The sequence below is a fragment of the Scylla paramamosain genome, unplaced genomic scaffold (assembly GCF_035594125.1).
Source record: "Scylla paramamosain isolate STU-SP2022 unplaced genomic scaffold, ASM3559412v1 Contig94, whole genome shotgun sequence".
NCBI lineage: Eukaryota > Metazoa > Arthropoda > Malacostraca > Decapoda > Portunidae > Scylla > Scylla paramamosain.
The window spans coordinates 258,145-275,746 of record NW_026973759.1 but is presented as its reverse complement, the minus strand read 5'-3'; the positions used below and the strand labels follow the sequence as shown (position 1 = coordinate 275,746).

General features: G+C 40.2%; 1 protein-coding gene across 1 annotated transcript in view; it reads right to left on the bottom strand.

The window, feature by feature from the left end:
- The window catches only part of LOC135098951 (uncharacterized), a 73,274-nt gene that overhangs the window by 24,351 nt on the left and 31,321 nt on the right, over nt 1–17,602 (bottom strand). The window contains exon 4 of the mRNA XM_064001377.1: nt 14,780–14,908. Within this exon, the coding sequence (XP_063857447.1) occupies nt 14,780–14,908 (129 nt within the window). The remainder of the gene's footprint in view (nt 1–14,779; nt 14,909–17,602) is intronic.

Genomic DNA, 17,602 nt, shown 5'->3' with positions numbered 1-17,602 from the left:
TTCTGATCTTGCTAACTGCATGCCTCCCCTCCTTCCGCGGCCTCGCTGCACAAGACTTTCTTCTTTCTCTCACTCCTATTCTGTCCACCTCTCTAACGCAAGAGTTAACCAGTATTCTCAATCATTCATCCCTTTCTCTGGTAAACTCTGGAACTCCTTGCCTGCTTCTGTATTTCCACCTTCCTATGACTTGAATTCCTTCAAGAGGGAGGTTTCAAGACACTTATCCACCAATTTTTGACCACTGCTTTGACCCTTTTAAGGGACTGGCATTTCAGTGGGCATTTTTTTTTTATTAGATTTTTGTTGCCCTTGGCCAGTATCCTTCCTACATAAAAAAAAAAAAAAAAAAAAAAAAAAAAGGAAGTAATTTTTGCAGCAGCAGTGTGTGCAGGCAATGGAGCAGCGGGACGTGGCATGGCGGTGAAAGGCATCTGTTGCACGCCACATGGAGCTTCCCACACCGACTGAATGCCAGCGACGAGCAAAGCGAGAGGGTTTGCTTGGATATTTCAGAGATTTTGAGCAGATATCAAGGTATATAAATGTCTAGTAAAAGCAAGGTAAGATATCCAGCAAGTTGTGTGTTTGTTATTGGTTTTAACAGGGAAAAACTTGGCAAATTATATTCTTCTTGAGACGCACGTGTCTTACTCTTAGGTTGTATTCCTGTCATTAAAAACAAGCTAAAGAGACCACTGCTTGACATCTTCACTGTTTCTGTATATGCTCAAGGGAAAGCTGAGCATCCATTGTATATATTCATAACGTGCAAGTGCTCAAAGAATGCATGACAGTGTTGTCAAGGCTGTGGTTTGCTGCAGTAACTGTGACCCAATATTACATTAGTTTTGCCATTATTTGTTGTTTATAATCCGGATTTGATGTTAAACGTTTTACTATCACGAAAATTTTAGTTATGAATTACACGTTTCAGAAAATCTTATTAATTATGAAAACAAGATAGGAGAAAAGAAAATGTTTCAGTGTTTTACAGGCATCCGAGAATAGCAAGAAAAATATGTTTTGTCCTCATGTCTATAGTGTAGTAGCATGACTATATTTTTGGGACATTCTCTTATGTCTGTAAAATACTATAACTTTTTTTATAATGTGAAGAAAATTTTCTCCAAGAACAAGGAAATATTTATCAAAGGCTCGATTATAAACAAAGGTGATCACAATATTTTGTATGGCTCATAATCGTGTTCTTTTTACGGTTGTGTGATTCTCGCTTTATAATTTCTCCAAAATATAAACGTTTTCTAAGGTTTAGATTCTGTAGTTTTTTTTTTTTTTTCTTTCAGTGTATTCCGCGTGCGTCATCCACTGATACTGCTCGCTATTATTTCATCATGGCATTCACGAGGCTACAAACATTGTATATCTCAACCTATTTTTAACCCCGATAATACTTTTTTTTTTTTTTGACTGACACTGTTGTGTGTGTGTGTGTGTGTGTACGTGTGTGTGTGTGTGTGTGTGTGTGTGTGTGTGTGTGTGTGTGTGTGTGTGTGTGTGTGTGTCTGTGTTACATCTCCAGCACTCTTCAATGCCTCCTTCTTTGTCTTCTGCAGTTGCACTAGCTTCTTCATGTTAAACTTTCAAACCCATATTTTTTTTGTCCTTGCGTTCCTATTCCTCAACAAATCTACATATCACTAGGTCACTTTCCTGGCGCATGCATGTGGGCGGGCACTTCGAAAATAAAACACTGCAGCACACGTTTCCAGCTCACCCGGCACCTGGCGAGCAGCAGTGCGGGTGAGGGCTGCCTCTGGTCATTTCAAACACTACGGGGCCACGTCTCGATAGTGGGCACAGCAGACGCCACTTCCGCGCAGCATTTTATCGTCAATACGCCACAACACAGCAGAGGCTGGGCTCCGTGACGGTGCTTCAAGGGTATTCATTGTTTCTTTTTTTCATCTTTCTTCCAATTCGGTGCATTCAATTTGCACCTGCACAATATTCCATAACGGAGTGAAAGGGAGTCACCGAAACCTGCCTTTGGGCGAGAAGAGATTAATACACTACTATTATATACGTGTTCTTGTATTATATATGATACTGAAGAGGAATAATCCTCCTCGGCGGTAAATGATTAACTAAGATCAAAATGACGTGTAGTAAAGGAGAAATACCAGGCCAGGTCCTCTACCCCAAGAACTTCACATTGCCGGTGGTAATGTAGGCGAGATGAAACTTATACGTGCAGAGGACACGATTCCCTTCAAGGAAGAGAAGTAGTCCGGTTAATTAGATATGTCCTTCTATGAGACAGACATTTGTGACGTCTCTGGCACGTTTGTAATACAGAGGAAAGTATGTAAGAGGCAATACATTCAGCAGTTTTCCTCAATCGTTAGTGTCCTGATCTGGTGACAGTCTTCCTACAAAACCTGACACCTGATAGGCTCTAGGCAGATTAAAACATTTAAGACTGAAGGGAAAAACGTTGAACACAATGGACGTGAATGCTGGGGCTTACTTCACTATGGACCATGACTTGACGTTTGGAAGAGAGGAAAGCTTTGAAGAGTTACAAAGGCTGAGTATGGAGTCTTGGCTCATCACAGGATTTAAGGCTGAGGGAAAAACGCTAAATACAGTGATGGGTGTTGCAGGTTACTTCATTTCTGGTGTTTTTTTTCCAGTGCTTTGCCGCCATGATTCGCGCCAAAAAACATTCACGCTTCAAGTTTTCTGCATCGTGTTGGAAGAGGGCGAAGTGCGGCCTGTGGTGGTTTTTGTTATGCTTGGGTGTCTGTTGGATGGCGGTGCTCTTCATGTTACTGCTTCATTTCTTTCACTGCAAGACTTTTTTTTTTTTTTTTTTTTTGCTTCGACTTTTTTAGTGCTAAACATTTTTGTCTACTTTTAATTCCCTTCCTGCTACATTTTTTTCTCTCTACTTCAACCCCTTCAATACAAGACATTTTTTTTTATCTCTCTCTGCTGCAACTCTTTCACTGCTGGGTGATTTTTTTTTCCTTTACCCCTTTCAGTGCCAGACAATTTCCTTCTCTGTTTCAAATCTTTCAGCTGCTAGACATGTTTTTACTGCTTCAACTCTTTCACTGACAGACTATTATTTCTTCATCACCTACATTTTTATAACAATTACTTAGGACATAAGAACACAATGGAAGCAGCAGGGAGCCAGTAGGCCTACACGTTGCAGTCCCGTAAGTACACCCGCCTATCATTCTCATTCACAATTTAATCATATCTTCTTTAAAGCTCCCTATTGACTATTTTGCACTGCACTCGCTTAAATAATTCGGCATGCTAGAAAAGATTATATCAACTTTCTATTCTCGTTTTTTTTTTTTGTTTGAATGTTAACAAAGGATGACTGTAGCAACAAAAGGGATATTTTTTAAGAGTAGATAACTTTATTTTACGTGGAGAGAGAGAGAGAGAGAGAGAGAGAGAGAGAGAGAGAGAGAGAGAGAGAGAGAGAGAGAGAGAGAGAGAGAGAGAGAGTAACGGAGATGGCAGAAATGCGATTAGGAAGAGAAGAAAAGATAGGACTGACTGATTGAAAAGACAGAAAAAAGAGAGGAAACGAGAACAAAGGAGAGGAAAGGAGAGAACAGAGCAGATCAGAAAACAGAAAAGCCGAAGTAAGGCGAGGCGAGGCAAGACGAGGCGAGGCAAGGAGAGGAAGGGAGAGAAAGGGAGAGGAGATTAAAGGGTGGGCGAAGGTAAAGGAGAGTAAGGGAGAGGGAGGAGGAGGAGGAGAAGGGAGGGAGGGTGATATATGCAAATTTCATTGGAATGTATTATAATAACAGAAAAAATGGCCAGGAAAGGAAAACTGAAAAATATAATCATGGTGGAATCAATTTAAAAATATAAAACAAAATTACGAAAGGAGAAAAACTGTCTGCGACCAGTAATAAAATAAAAGCAACGAAATTGATAAAGCGAAAGAGAAAAAAAAGAAAGTTGAAAAAAGATAAGAAATAAGTCAGTTAAGATCGAGAATGTTACAAATGGGAGGCGTAAGAAAAAGACGAGAAACGAAATAAAAAAAAAAACAATACAAATGAGAAAGAAGGAAAAAATGAGTAACTGAATGGAAAAAGAAAATACTGGACGTCAAACAGAGAAGAGAACACTAAATATATGAAGTACGAGAAAAAAAAAATCCTGGAGGAGGAGGAGGAAGAGGAGGAGGAGGAATGGCGGAAAGTGGAGGAGGAAGAGGGAGAAGAACGAGGAGGAGAGAGAAGATATAAGAGGAGGAGGACGGCAAGGAGGAGAAAAAGAAGGAAACGAAGGACGGCGAAAGAAAGGAGCATGAGCATGAGAAGCAAGCGCGGAAGGAAGGAGTAAAAAAAAAAAGAAAGATGGAGGAGGGGAAGGAAGAACACCACGAGTAAGGAAGGGAAAGAAGGGAGAATTGAGGGATTCTCGACTCTTGTCAGGAGTGTCTCGTGTATCACTGCCTCTTTTAATCGAGTGAGGACGAGGACGAGGCGACGCGGCACAGGAGAGATGGTAGTAGCGGCGCCCCTCATCCCCTGAACCCACCCATCCATTTCCAACTCAAGATACAGAAACAGTATTCAAAATAGTGCCCTTTCCTTAGTAAGAAGAAATAGTGAAGTTCTCTTATTACTTCCGAGCCAACCCAGATCCGCCCCCTCTCTTCTTACAGCCATTTGAGTCCAACTTAGCGCCGCTGGAATCATTGCCTAGTGAGTATTAGGCGAGCCTCCGCATGCATGTTATTCTTGCAAGGAAGTGCCCGTGTGCGCCCTCACAGGCAGGAGACGTGTGCGATGAACCCCTGGGCTGAGAGAGAGAGAGAGAGAGAGAGAGGAGAGAGAGAGGGAGAGAGAGAGAGAGAGAGAGAGAGAGAGAGAGAGAGAGAGAGAGAGAGAGAGAGAGAGAGAGAGAGAGAGGAGAGAGAGAGAGAGAGAGAGAGAGAGAGACAGACATAGATAAACATACATCAAATGTTCAAGCACAGAAGACCTAAAGTTTAGGCTATCAAGATCTAAAATTTGATCTATTGTTTCTGAAAATAGATATTCCATGATCGTCAAGAGACGGGCATCTGTTATTCTGCACCAGAGTGTTGTCCCTTGAACAATTCGCCTGTCACTGGCTTCCCGAGGCAATGCATTATTACAAGGCATCTTCTCTTTGCGTCACATTAGAGCTTCTGTTACTTTTTCTGTTTGACTCAGATCCAATTACTTCAAGGTTTCTTCAGACAAAGAGCCTGTATCCGTAAGAAATATTGAACGCTGTTTTCGCAGTTTCACAATGGAGGTTTCAGATTGATAACAAATAGTAATTGTGAAAAGTGTGGAAACTTTTCTTTCAGTACAGAGTGTCAAGGAAGCTTTCTATAATCTCGTTATGTCTTACTAGTAATTCATTTCTCAGTCCATCTGAAAAATGAATGTACGTCCCCTGCTAGCACGAGCACGAGTCATGAATAACTTTGTAAGTAATGACTGGCTGTGTAGTGCTCCACCAAAACTAAATAAAATGTGCTGGAATTCAGAGAATGGCAGTAAAGGAAATGAGGTGTACAAAGAAGATGGTTTCATGTTACCCTCAAGCTGTTTTTGTTATGTATTTTTGTTAATTTTACTTTACTTTTTTTTTTTTTTACTTTACTTCAGTAAGAAGTCTTTTACAATAATTGTAGTCAGTGGATTGATCGTCAAAACGTGTTGAGATAAGAATAATACGAGTAAATTCACAATCGACGATCCTTCAAATAACAACAGTTTACAAAATTATATCTAGTAAGTTAATTATAGATTTGGTTCCGCGAGTAACATACCGAGCTGTCCATTCTGGTCTTAGCCGAGTAACAGATGCATCGATAATCCTTAGGAATATCAAGTAGCTTAACTCGTAAACCACTGTAGCAACCAGTGTCTGCCAATGTGTTACGTTATTAAGAATATCTGCAGGACAGGAAAGTTTATGAATGACTGCTTTACTGCGGGACGGAGAGACAAACGATGCGAGTGGAAGCAAGATAAGAAAAATCGTACTAAGCATTTTTTTGCTATGCATAAGACGGAATGATAAAACACCCACTAAAAGAATAATGAATGACTGACGTTATGGGATGAACTTTACTTAATATTCTGGAGCAAATAGTCACTTGTAATGAAGAACACATCCATAGATTATCGTTTCTTTAGGATTTCATTAAATATTTTGCTAACAAGTTAACTTACATACGTATATATGTAGGTACTGTACAGAGACAGGGCTTAAATAAACCGGTCACAAGTCAGTGAAGCTTCACGGCATGGAGACACCGAGGTTTTGAGGCAGTGAGATGGCATAAGAAACCTTTCATAGGGCCGAGTACCTTGTCCCGAGCAAACACGCCACAGTCACGTTCTTTGTGATTAGTCTTCTCTCTTAAAGTCCATGGTCTGTTAAAAATATGAGTGATCATATTTGGAAACAGATTACCAACACATCAGAGGCCTTTTGATCGAGGGAAAACACTACTCACAGTTCAGTCAAGTTCTGAGCAGGACTGTACGAAAAATAGGGGTCCATATATATAACTATTCCCTGTCTTGTACTAAATTATCACCATTGTTACATTATACAAATAATTACATAGTCATTCACTTTTTTCATTATTTAAATGTACCAACAAAATGCACTGACTCGAAAACTTCCAACAAAAGACTGATGAACCAAACACTAAAACGTCAGCTGTTATTATTATAAACAAAAACATTCTATTACATCGCTTACTATTCATACAGAGCTGCCCTTGCATCACAAGATTAATTACAATGTACCGTGTAATTTGACTGGCTAATATATTGTATGTACAAGAGCCGTTAGACATGAAAAAGAGATGTTTTATAATTTATGAGCAAGTAGTAAGCCGTGATGAGGAAGCCGTATTCTTCCTGTTATAGAAAAAAGTATAAATTAAACAAGAGTGGCACAACAATCACAGCATTTCTATAGAACTTGTCTTTTCCTGCATATTCTAGAGGGAAAGAGACAAGGAATAAAAAAAAAATAGTAAAAATGACTGAATGAATAAATAAGATAATCCAAGGAGAAACAGTCCCCCTCTGTTCCTCCCCCACCTTGCAGGAATGACATGCCTCGCGGGAAGGGTAACAAAGGCCTGCACTCTAGTCCCTCTCAGTCGTCATGAGGGACCCACCAGCCTAACCAGGATCCAGTCTGCTAAATCCCCGCGTCTCAGGATGGACAGCACTACAGAGAACAACAATGACAATTAAAGTTATATGAAGAGATAAATTATTGTTATTGTTGTTATTATTATTATTATTATTATTATTATTATTATTATTATTATTATTATTAATTACTATTATTATTATTACTCTTATTATCAAGCTCATTATTATTGTTAATGAATTGAATACTGTTCTTATTGCTTTCACAGTTATGAAAATGATATTAAGGTAATTATTTACTGAGATAATTACTATTTTTGTTTCTGCTGTACTACAACGGTACATCATCACAAACCACAGATGAACAAAGTCATATTGCAGAGAAATAGTGGAGGCCTTGTACAAAATTAACTCCTCAGAATGCCTTGCTTTCCAACACGTTAAACAATACTGTAAAGTCATTTTATACTTTTCGGGGAAACAAGACGAAAAGGATTTAATTTCTTTAATTTTTATACTAAACGCAGAAAATATGATTCTTAAACGTGGTCAGCTCTCAAGATTATTTCAGATTTCAGATGGCCAGACATGAATTAATCGGGTTCTCATGGATGTTTTCCTACTGATAGTGTAGTAGAATTCTCGCTAACCTACTAATTAATAATGAAACAACCTGGACAACCACCATAACTCTCACTGAAGTCAGTAAAACAAAAAAAAACAAAAAAAAAAAGCCGAGATTAGAGCCCGAAACGTTTATGAACACCAAGAATAAACCAGTCACACCTTGGGACATGACAAATGCAAACAGACAAATGCCTGCAACAGAGTTAAATCTATTCACCCAAAAATCAGAGAACAAACGAAGAATTACTTGTAGTTTGCTTACAAGAGTGATTAAGCGTTGCGGCAGAGTAATGAAGCACTCATGGCGGAATAACCCCTCACAACATATAATGTAATGCCTTGCTTTCGGTCCTCTAATGGAGATTCCTTCGTCAATACCGGCAGGAAGGCGAGGCGGCCTTCCCTGACCCAAACTCCTGCTAGAACACGTTGTTGGATGTAATATACGTAACTACCCGCCTGGTGCGCCTTCCTACAAATGCCTCTTGACTAAGCGACTTTAAAACGAAAGCTTACGTATTTGATAATCAGTAAATGTTGTCATGCAGTACAAGAAGCGGAGAAGAGAATAAGGCATTGAAACTCCAGCAATGTAGTCTTTTCTTGTTAATATTCAGAACACTGGAAAATTTATTAGCATGAAATCTCCTTCCCCCCCAAAAAAAGAGGGGAAAGTATTTTTTTTTTTTTTTTATCCTTAGGCAACATTACTATTTTTAAGAAAGTGTAATGCAAAAAATAAGTGGCAAAAAAAAAATAAAATAAATAAATAGGTGATAATGAAAAAACAACTTTCGAAAAAGTGTTAAATATGATCCTGGGGAATATAAAAATAAGAAATTCAAGTTTTCCCCTAAATCTTAAGCACAAAGTTATCTTATCTTCTCCTTAGACCTGTAGATACTCTTCCCTCTTCTTCCCTTCCTTTTCTCCCTCCTCTCCGCCGCACCATCGTTATAACACCTAAGCAACAGATAAACTTTCCACTCAGTCCGCTCCTCGTGTCCCACCCAGCCCCTGCTCGATCCTCCATGTGAAGGCCCCACCTCGTCCAGCTCAGCCCATCCCTGTCTCTTCCATCTCGCCAAGGGAAGGACGAGTATGCGAGGCGAGCTGTACTTGGCGCCGGCACCTCGTCCTTCTTCCAGGGAAGAGGAGGAGGAGGAGGAGGAGGAGGAGGAGGAGGAGGAGAACATGCAGCAATACTTTCTTGATATGTATTTTTTTTTTCTCGTTTTTAGCGCCTTTGTACAAAGCAATGCACAGAGAGAGAGAGAGAGAGAGAGAGAGAGAGAGAGGAGAGAGAGAGAGAGAGAGAGAGGAGAGAGAGAGAAATGACAGAAATTACACCATTTCCATAAAAGTACAATCCATGGGACTCAACGGCCTACATGCAGTCCAGTACGTATCATACTCGCACGTGTGAGCAGCAGCACAGGCGAGGCCACACTCCCGCCCCGCTGCGTCACTGTGTGGCGGTGTGCACGCTTCCAATAAGTCACGGACGCATTGACTTGTGACAGAATTTATTGCACGACACTGGATGGCATCATTTGGATACATATTGCATTCCACAACCACATGAATGAATACATTGCATTACATTACAACAACACCGATATTATCCAGTCATGTTATGATGCATTCGGGTTTTTTAATTCCATAGTGGGATCAAATGAAAGTAATTTACTTGATTTGGTTGTAGTGAAGCATTTGATTTGTCTGTTCCATGTCAGTTTCTATATTGTCTACAGAGAAGTATTTGTGGCTCTGTTAATCATTCCATTTAATACGAGAGAAAGAAACATCATATATATATATATATATATATATATATATATATATATATATATATATATATATATATATATATATATATATATATATAATATATATATATATATATATTTTTTTTTTTTTTTTCTTTCTTTTTTTTCCGTGCTCAATTCAAACGCCAGAAGAGATCCAGGTTAAACTCTCTCTCTCTCTCTCTCTCTCTCTCTCTCTCTCTCTCTCTCTCTCTCTCTCTCTCTCTCTCTCTCTCTCTCTCTCTCTCTCTCTCTCTCTCTCTCTCTCTCTCCGCCTTTAGAAAGACAATAAACAACTGAAGGAGAGTCCGGTGTTTTTATTAATTATTTTGAGTCGGCATGAGGAACTTCCAGAAAGTTAATTTTCTTTCATAAATCTAAAGTTCAAGATAATTAGTTTCCTCGAAAGGTAATTCACTAAAATCTACTTCACCTGAAAAATTATTGACGGCTAATTTTTTTTTAGTTTTTTTGTAACTTTATATCCATCATTACTTGTAAGGTTTGTTTTTAATTGAAGTTTTAAAGATAGACAATTTGTGGCCCACTTTTGCATATCTTCTACCATTATTCCTGTTATAGAAAAAGAATAAATTAAACAAGAGTGGCAGAACAATCACAGCACTCCTTATGAACTTGTCTTTTCCAGCATATTCTAGAGGGAAAGAGACAAATAATAAAAGAAAAAAAACGGTAAAAATGAATGAATGAATAAATAAGATAATCCAAGGAGAAACAGTCCCCTCTGTTCCAGCCCTACCCTGCAGGAATGACATGCCTCGCGGGAAGGGTACAAAGGCCTGCACTCTAGTCCCTCTCAGTCGTCATGAGGGACCCACCAGCCTAACCAGGACCCAGTCTGCTAAATCCCCGCGTCTCAGGACGCGGGGATTTACCATTATTTCCCTGGTTACAACTTTCCTGAATTAAGTAAATGGATGCTTCCCATTTCCCACGCCTCGATGCGTAAGACTTATATTTGCTCATAGTATGTCCAATTTACTTATGCATGTATCTTCGCTATCTTCGCTCTCTCATATGTTTTACTGATAAACTCTGGAAATCTCAGCTGCTTCTGTTTTTCTTCTTCCTACGACTCAAACTGTTTCACAAGAGCAGTACCAATAGCTCTCCGAAACTAAACTGGCCAGCTTATGGGAGCTACATATTGAGCGGTGTGTCATGTCATTTGTGTAGCCTTAGCCAGACTCCATGACACACAAAAATAAGATATCTTTTTGAATGAGGCAGTGGACACGATAGGTTTGTTTCTGTTATAAGAGACCATCACTCGGCCGCTCAGGTGACCCTGCGTTCACAATATAAATGACAAGGTACACATACACAATCACGAGTGGAAGTGTTTTAGATAAGTGTACGAGTGTTCATTGCAGCATAAATGAAATCTTGTGCATTATGGATCACGAGTTTAAGTCTTTTAAATAAAAAAAAAAAAAAAAAAAAAAAATATATATATATATATATATATATATATATATATATATATATATATATATATATATATATATATATATATATATATATATATATATATATATATATATATATATATATATATATATATATACATTCCCTTGGACTGGTAATAATTTCCTTCATGTTTCTGAACACTTTTCTTAACAATTCTGATCATGTTTTACTATAAGCGAGATGAAATACTGTATTCTTTATATGACAGTAATTTCAGCACTTGGAAATTCATCAGGAAGCAGTAAGGCGGCTGCGGCAGAGTGCACGTACTGGCCGCCATTACTCCTGCTGCCTCCTGTTTCTCGCCGCAAACTGTTATAGGCTTGTGAGATTTTTATTCCTGTCTAAGGAGGAATTTTATATCGCAGAAGAAATAACTTTTCCAGCACACACACACACACACACACACACACACACACACACACACACACACACACACACACACACACACACACACACACAGACCAAACCAGGCAACGCAGAGGTAAAGTAGAAAGACGGTGTTTGTCTGGAATTCGCAGTGTTCTCACGTCCTCTTGAATGCTATCCATGAGCAGCATCCGCACACACACACACACACACACACACACACACACACACACACACACACACACGGGGTTTATTTTCTAATTCTAATTTATCTAAATATCTAATTTAAAAAAGCCAGCTGCTGTTATTTGAGTTCCGCCCTGCAGCAAACAAGCCAATATCGTCCTGAGACCAGTAACTGTTGGGCGCGATTGGCGGACCGCGTCTGGTAGACAGAAAAGTGACGGGCAACTTTGAGAACGGTTTATACTCGCGGGCAGAGCTTTGGAGCCACTGACACCAGCTGAGAGAGAGAGAGAGAGAGAGAGAGAGAGAGAGAGAGAGACAACAGACTGGCGCAACAGCTCCAGCGTTGGACTGCTTGGAGCACCACAGGAGAGTCGCCGCCCTGACGGTGCTACACAAGGCACAGGTCCAGCACGTGCCGCACCTGACGGACCTGAGGGCCACCTGGAGGAGGTCTGAACTATGCACGAGGACGGTGCTGAGCAACGACTCCCTCTTGGAGGTCCCAAGGTCCTACTCCACCACCCACCAGCGCGCCTTCACATCAGGCAAATGTCCACCCAGCAGGCAAAGGTTGCCGCCCACTGATGGCTACAGCAGCAGCCACCTTGATGTTTATAGTGTACAGCGTGCAGTGTATAGTCAGTAGTATGTGCAAATATGTGGACAGTAGCGTTTGTCACACGATAGTGTAAACTTTAGGTACTAATATGTCCTCCTTAATTATATCACTGCATTTATTGAAAATGTTCAGAGAGAGAGAGAGAGAGAGAGAGAGAGAGAGAGAGAGAGAGAGAGAGAGAGAGAGAGAGAGAGAGAGAGAGAGAATCTATACAAAGAGATACGAGTAAATATTGAAAATTGTAAAAGCCTGTCACCTTACCAACGACTGGTCTAAACACTACAATTCTTAGTAACCCTGGAATTTCCAAAGAAAGCAAACGATGCGCGTGTACACATGAAGCAAAACTGTCAGCGTTCCTTTTCTTTACGTGGTCAAAGCTGCACTTAGGGCGATTTTTAGTGAACGTTTTTTTTTAAAAGCACACGTGTTTGTGTTTGACGAGTATCTCCTCCCCGTGACTTCATAAGAAGACGCAAATGTAAGTCGATCAAGCACTGCCTTATAAGGATAAACACCTAACTGTAATAGCACCAGGTGAGTGAAAAGCCGCGATATCGAGTTCTCAGGTAGCCAGGTAGCGAGGAGCCGTGTGGTGGTCTGTTCCCTTTGGTGTTGTTGAGAAAAGGGAGAGAAAAAAAGAACACGAAGAACGTAAGAAAAGGAGTAAGATAACGAATCGAGACAGGAAATTAGAGGAGCAACAGGAGGAAATAAAGATGTGAAAGAGGAAATTTACGTATTCTGCTCCATCCACCACCTCCCATTTTTCTTCCTATTCCTCTTTTGGTAGGACGTGAGGAAAACGATGGTGAAGGTAGTACAGAACAAAAAGACACACTCCTAGCCCTCATGACACACGAGGAGGATGGAGCAACGGATCAAGGCTATAAATGTATTACATGCTGCACTGTGTCCTGTTTCCTAGACTACTCCTCAGGGCACATGTATGCGTGTCAATTGTTTTTAAGTCTTAGAGGGAGTGGCAGTATACGTAGATGTGATACAGTTGACTGTAATCCCAAGCATTGCATCATTTTATCCCTGACATTTAACAGGCTCTACTGAAAGTTATTCGTGTTTTTGATGTTTTCATAGTTGTAATGATAATTTAGCAAGTATTTTTCATTAATGTAATAAAAAATACACAAAACAATGCGGTTCATCGATGGCATCTGATAACAGTTCCAAGGAGAGAACAAACCATGGTGAACCGACACAAAAGACGCAGAGATGTGTTCGCTCTCACACCAAGAAAAGGGAAGCATTTTTAGTAATCGTCCAGGCGCGGGTAAAATGAAATGTCCCACTGCCATATTACCGAAGCAGTAATTTCCTAAAACTATCAAACTTTAACTCATTTCACAGCTGGGAAACAATTTAGGTCGTTCACTGCTACCAATCTTTGCTAATGTCTAATGATGGCAGCCATTCATTTGTAAGCCACGTAAACTCATTTATGTTAGAAAATCGTTGTATTTTTCCTTTAATATATGAATGTACTTGTTTTTTTATGGATGAAAATGTTTTGACTTTATTCATAATTCACAATGCATCACGTACACAGACTTAACTGTCTGAGACCGCACACTGTCACGCACACCATTAAGAGGAACACCGCCGTCTGAAACAGGAAGAAGAAACGACCTCATAAAAAGTAAACAAAAAGAGGAAAACAGAAGACCCAGACAGTAAGCAGAACACGTCAAAGAGTGCCCATATGAAGGCTGCACTCCCACCCAACAACTCAACTCCCCTTCTTAAACGACTGACTGCCTGGCTCAACTTTCCTGCTTGTCGAATGTGCATTCATTTTACACAATATATATATATATATATATATATATATATATATATATATATATATATATATATATATATATATATATATATATATATATATATATATATATATATATATATATATATATATATATATATATATATATATATATATATATATATATATATATATATATATATATATATATATATATATATATATATATAGACGTGCAAGCTGTGTTGCAATTCACGGCAACCTCCATGCCTCACCACTTCTACGAGCAAACTAACTGACTGAATACCAAATGACACCAAATAACTTGCATATCAGTAATTATACATCATCACTAGCAACACAAGATACTTCATGGGCGACCCCACCCCCACCGCTCTCTCTCTCTCTCTCTCTCTCTCTCTCTCTCTCTCTCTCTCTCTCTCTCTCTCTCTCTCTCTCTCTCTCTCTCTCCAAACAAAGACTAGACCTGTACAAAGACCAAAACACCGCTGCAACATCCCCGTGCTGCCTATAATAGGCAAACCGACACCGTGCACCAAACGTTAACAAAAAACAGCAGCAGCAGCAGCACCATCTAGCAGACATGACACACAACATGAAAGAAAACGGGGAAAGCACTGACAAAGAGAATGACAGACGCACCCCACTTCAAGGTCTCGTCAGCTGTGTCAAAAGAGAGAAAAATAGCGGAGGGGGTAAAAGATAAAAGCCATACCTGACATGCTGAAGGACTTTGAGGAGGATAGGGGAGAGGGGACGCCGCAAGTGAAGGCACAAGGGGCACTGGGGCCGCTGGTGGGCGCTGGCTGGCGGCCTTCCAAACTATATATCTTGATCGGCTTGTCTGGGAGGGAGAGAAAAAAAAAAAAAAGAGAATTCTTTTAGTTATCCTTCGTCTTTCCCTGACTCGTGACACCTGAGGCCACGATAATGGGCCCCGCGGGTGTCGCTAATGGTGTGGTGGTGGTGGTGTGTGAATGTAAGTGTGGTGATGGTGGTGGTGGTGGTGATGGTGTTATCAAAGGTGTGGTAGTGTTGGTGGTGTGGTGCAAATGGTTACTGGTGTCGCAGTGTTGCTTTATATGAAATGTTATAACATCCTTAACCCTTATATTCCGGTGATTAAACTATTTTCCCATAAGCCATGACGGGTAAGAATCATAAACCTAGAAATTGTCAGAAGACTGTTTGAAAACTAATATTTTTTTCTCTGTGTTATTCTGAATACAATGATGTACTTTGTAGCTCCATGTGATCTCTGAAAAGGTTAGTTATGGCTTATCAAGGATCTCGCTGTGTGATCCGTCAACCAGAAACAGCCCGGAGAAGACACACACACACACACACACACACACATAATAATAGGGAAGGATCTGAGATCCTTCTCTATTATCAGGCTGTCCGTGTCCTTCGCTCTTATCAGGTCCCTTGGCTCTTATCAGGATGGTTTCCACACGGCGGGTCGCTGGGGTTGCCAAGTGTCGCCCTCAGAATGGGAGAATAGCTTAGTTACCGCTAAATATACAGAGCTAGTGGCAACACTACGGGTGGAAACAGATGCCAGACACTTCCACGCGCCATCTGACTCGAGAAACCGCGCTTGGAGCTCAAAATTGAGGCGCGAAAATTCTTGATTACGGGAACGATCGCCGTCGCTACGGACGCACTGATGCAATCGTTCATATATGATCACCGGAATGAAAGGGTTAAATAGCAGAGGTAGTGCCTTACTGCCTATATTTAAAGGGATGGAAAAGAAAATTACAAGCATGACTGCAAACTAGCAAAATGCACAAAAGAGTTAAGTGCACAGACATTACACAGTCTCAAGAGATGGCTGGATAAATTGATGGATGATGATGACAGATGGCCTGGCCTGGTGGCGGAGAGCTGTCAGAAATATTGATCTCATATGTACATCGAAAAGCATATCTAGAGAAAAAGATGTTATGTGGTAAGCAGTAGTTGTGTTCTTCTTCATTAATATTGTGTGAGTTTTAAGTGTGACAATGAAGCCACGTAATGGGAAGTCCAGTTAGCAAGAATCGGCTTTAAGTTGAGACCCTAGATCTCTATTTCAGCACTTCATCCACCATCCGAACTCCATTCCAAAACTGAAATTACAATGTGCTTTAAGTCCTGCATCAATGTAAGGTGGAAGTGTTGAGCCAAGGCACTGCAGGATGAAGGAGAGATAAAGCAGTGAGTTATGAGCCAAGACGTGAGATAAGTCGCTGTCTTCAATTTAAAACCTATCGGCGGATGAATATTATGTCTTTTCAACAACAAAATCCCTTTACGGTATATATTTAGGAAATTTTACGTAACAATTTCCTTCTTCTACAGCTTTATTTCCTATATATACGAAAATAGGTCGGCATGTGGGAATTATACACATGCTGCATCCAACTTTATTTCACGGTTTCATTTTCCAATACGCCAATAGGGGGAGATAAACGTGCGGTGGCAAATTATGTTAGGGAGAGTGTATGGGTGTTGCAGTGTGATAAGGCCACCATTAATACTCATGTACACTCACACACACACACACACACACACACACACACACACACACACACAAATGCATCCATCCATCCCTTTTCCTTTCCCCCCTCTTCACACACACACACACACACACACATACACACACATCCCATCGCCTCTCACGCGTGTTTTACAGAAAAGACACACAATTCAAAGCTATCTTATTCACCTGTGTAGTTACTTTCAACGATATTCACACTAACATATATACAGACAAGCTCTTCAACAGTGCTTCCATCAGCCAGTGCGCCTCCCTTCCCTCATGACCGCCTGTGTGATTTGCAGGGATCAATTAATGTTTTTTTTTGTCTGAGTTTTTTGTCCGTATCCTTTTGTGCGATTCAGACACCCGTATTAGCATTACGTTGTGAGCTGGACTGGAAGGCTAATTCACTCAGACTGTATGGGCAAGTGATGCTTTTAGCGGTTCACGGGATTTGGTTTCACTGCAATGATTAAATCGGTGGTTTGTTTCGGGTTCATTAGCTTCATTCCTTTTTCAATTGCTTGTATTTGAAGTCTTATCCGGTAGATAGAATTTGGCGGTGGTAGTGGTGGTGAGAGAGAGAGAGAGAGAGAGAGAGAGAGAGAGAGAGGCAGGCAGGCAGGGAGACACAGACAAACGAATAGATTGACAGATAGATAGTTAAACAGACAGACAGACAAACAGACAGACAAACAGACAGACAGACAGGCAGACAGACAGGTAAAGTCGATGATCTGCTTGTCCCCAGTGGTCTCATTTTTATATCTATGGCATGAATTGTGATAATCTAGCACGACCTTTCGTTGTCAGTTATGAAAAGTGTTACATAATATCATCAGAGGCTGAGAGACTGCTACTTTAATTGTCGTTATTGTGTTATTACAGTTACGTTGTTATATCAGATAATGAGTGGTGAAAAAAAAAGCACAGGATGGTACAAGATATATATATTTTTGTAACGTCCTCATTGTCGAACCGTTATGGAAATAAAGATCTACTGCTTAATCC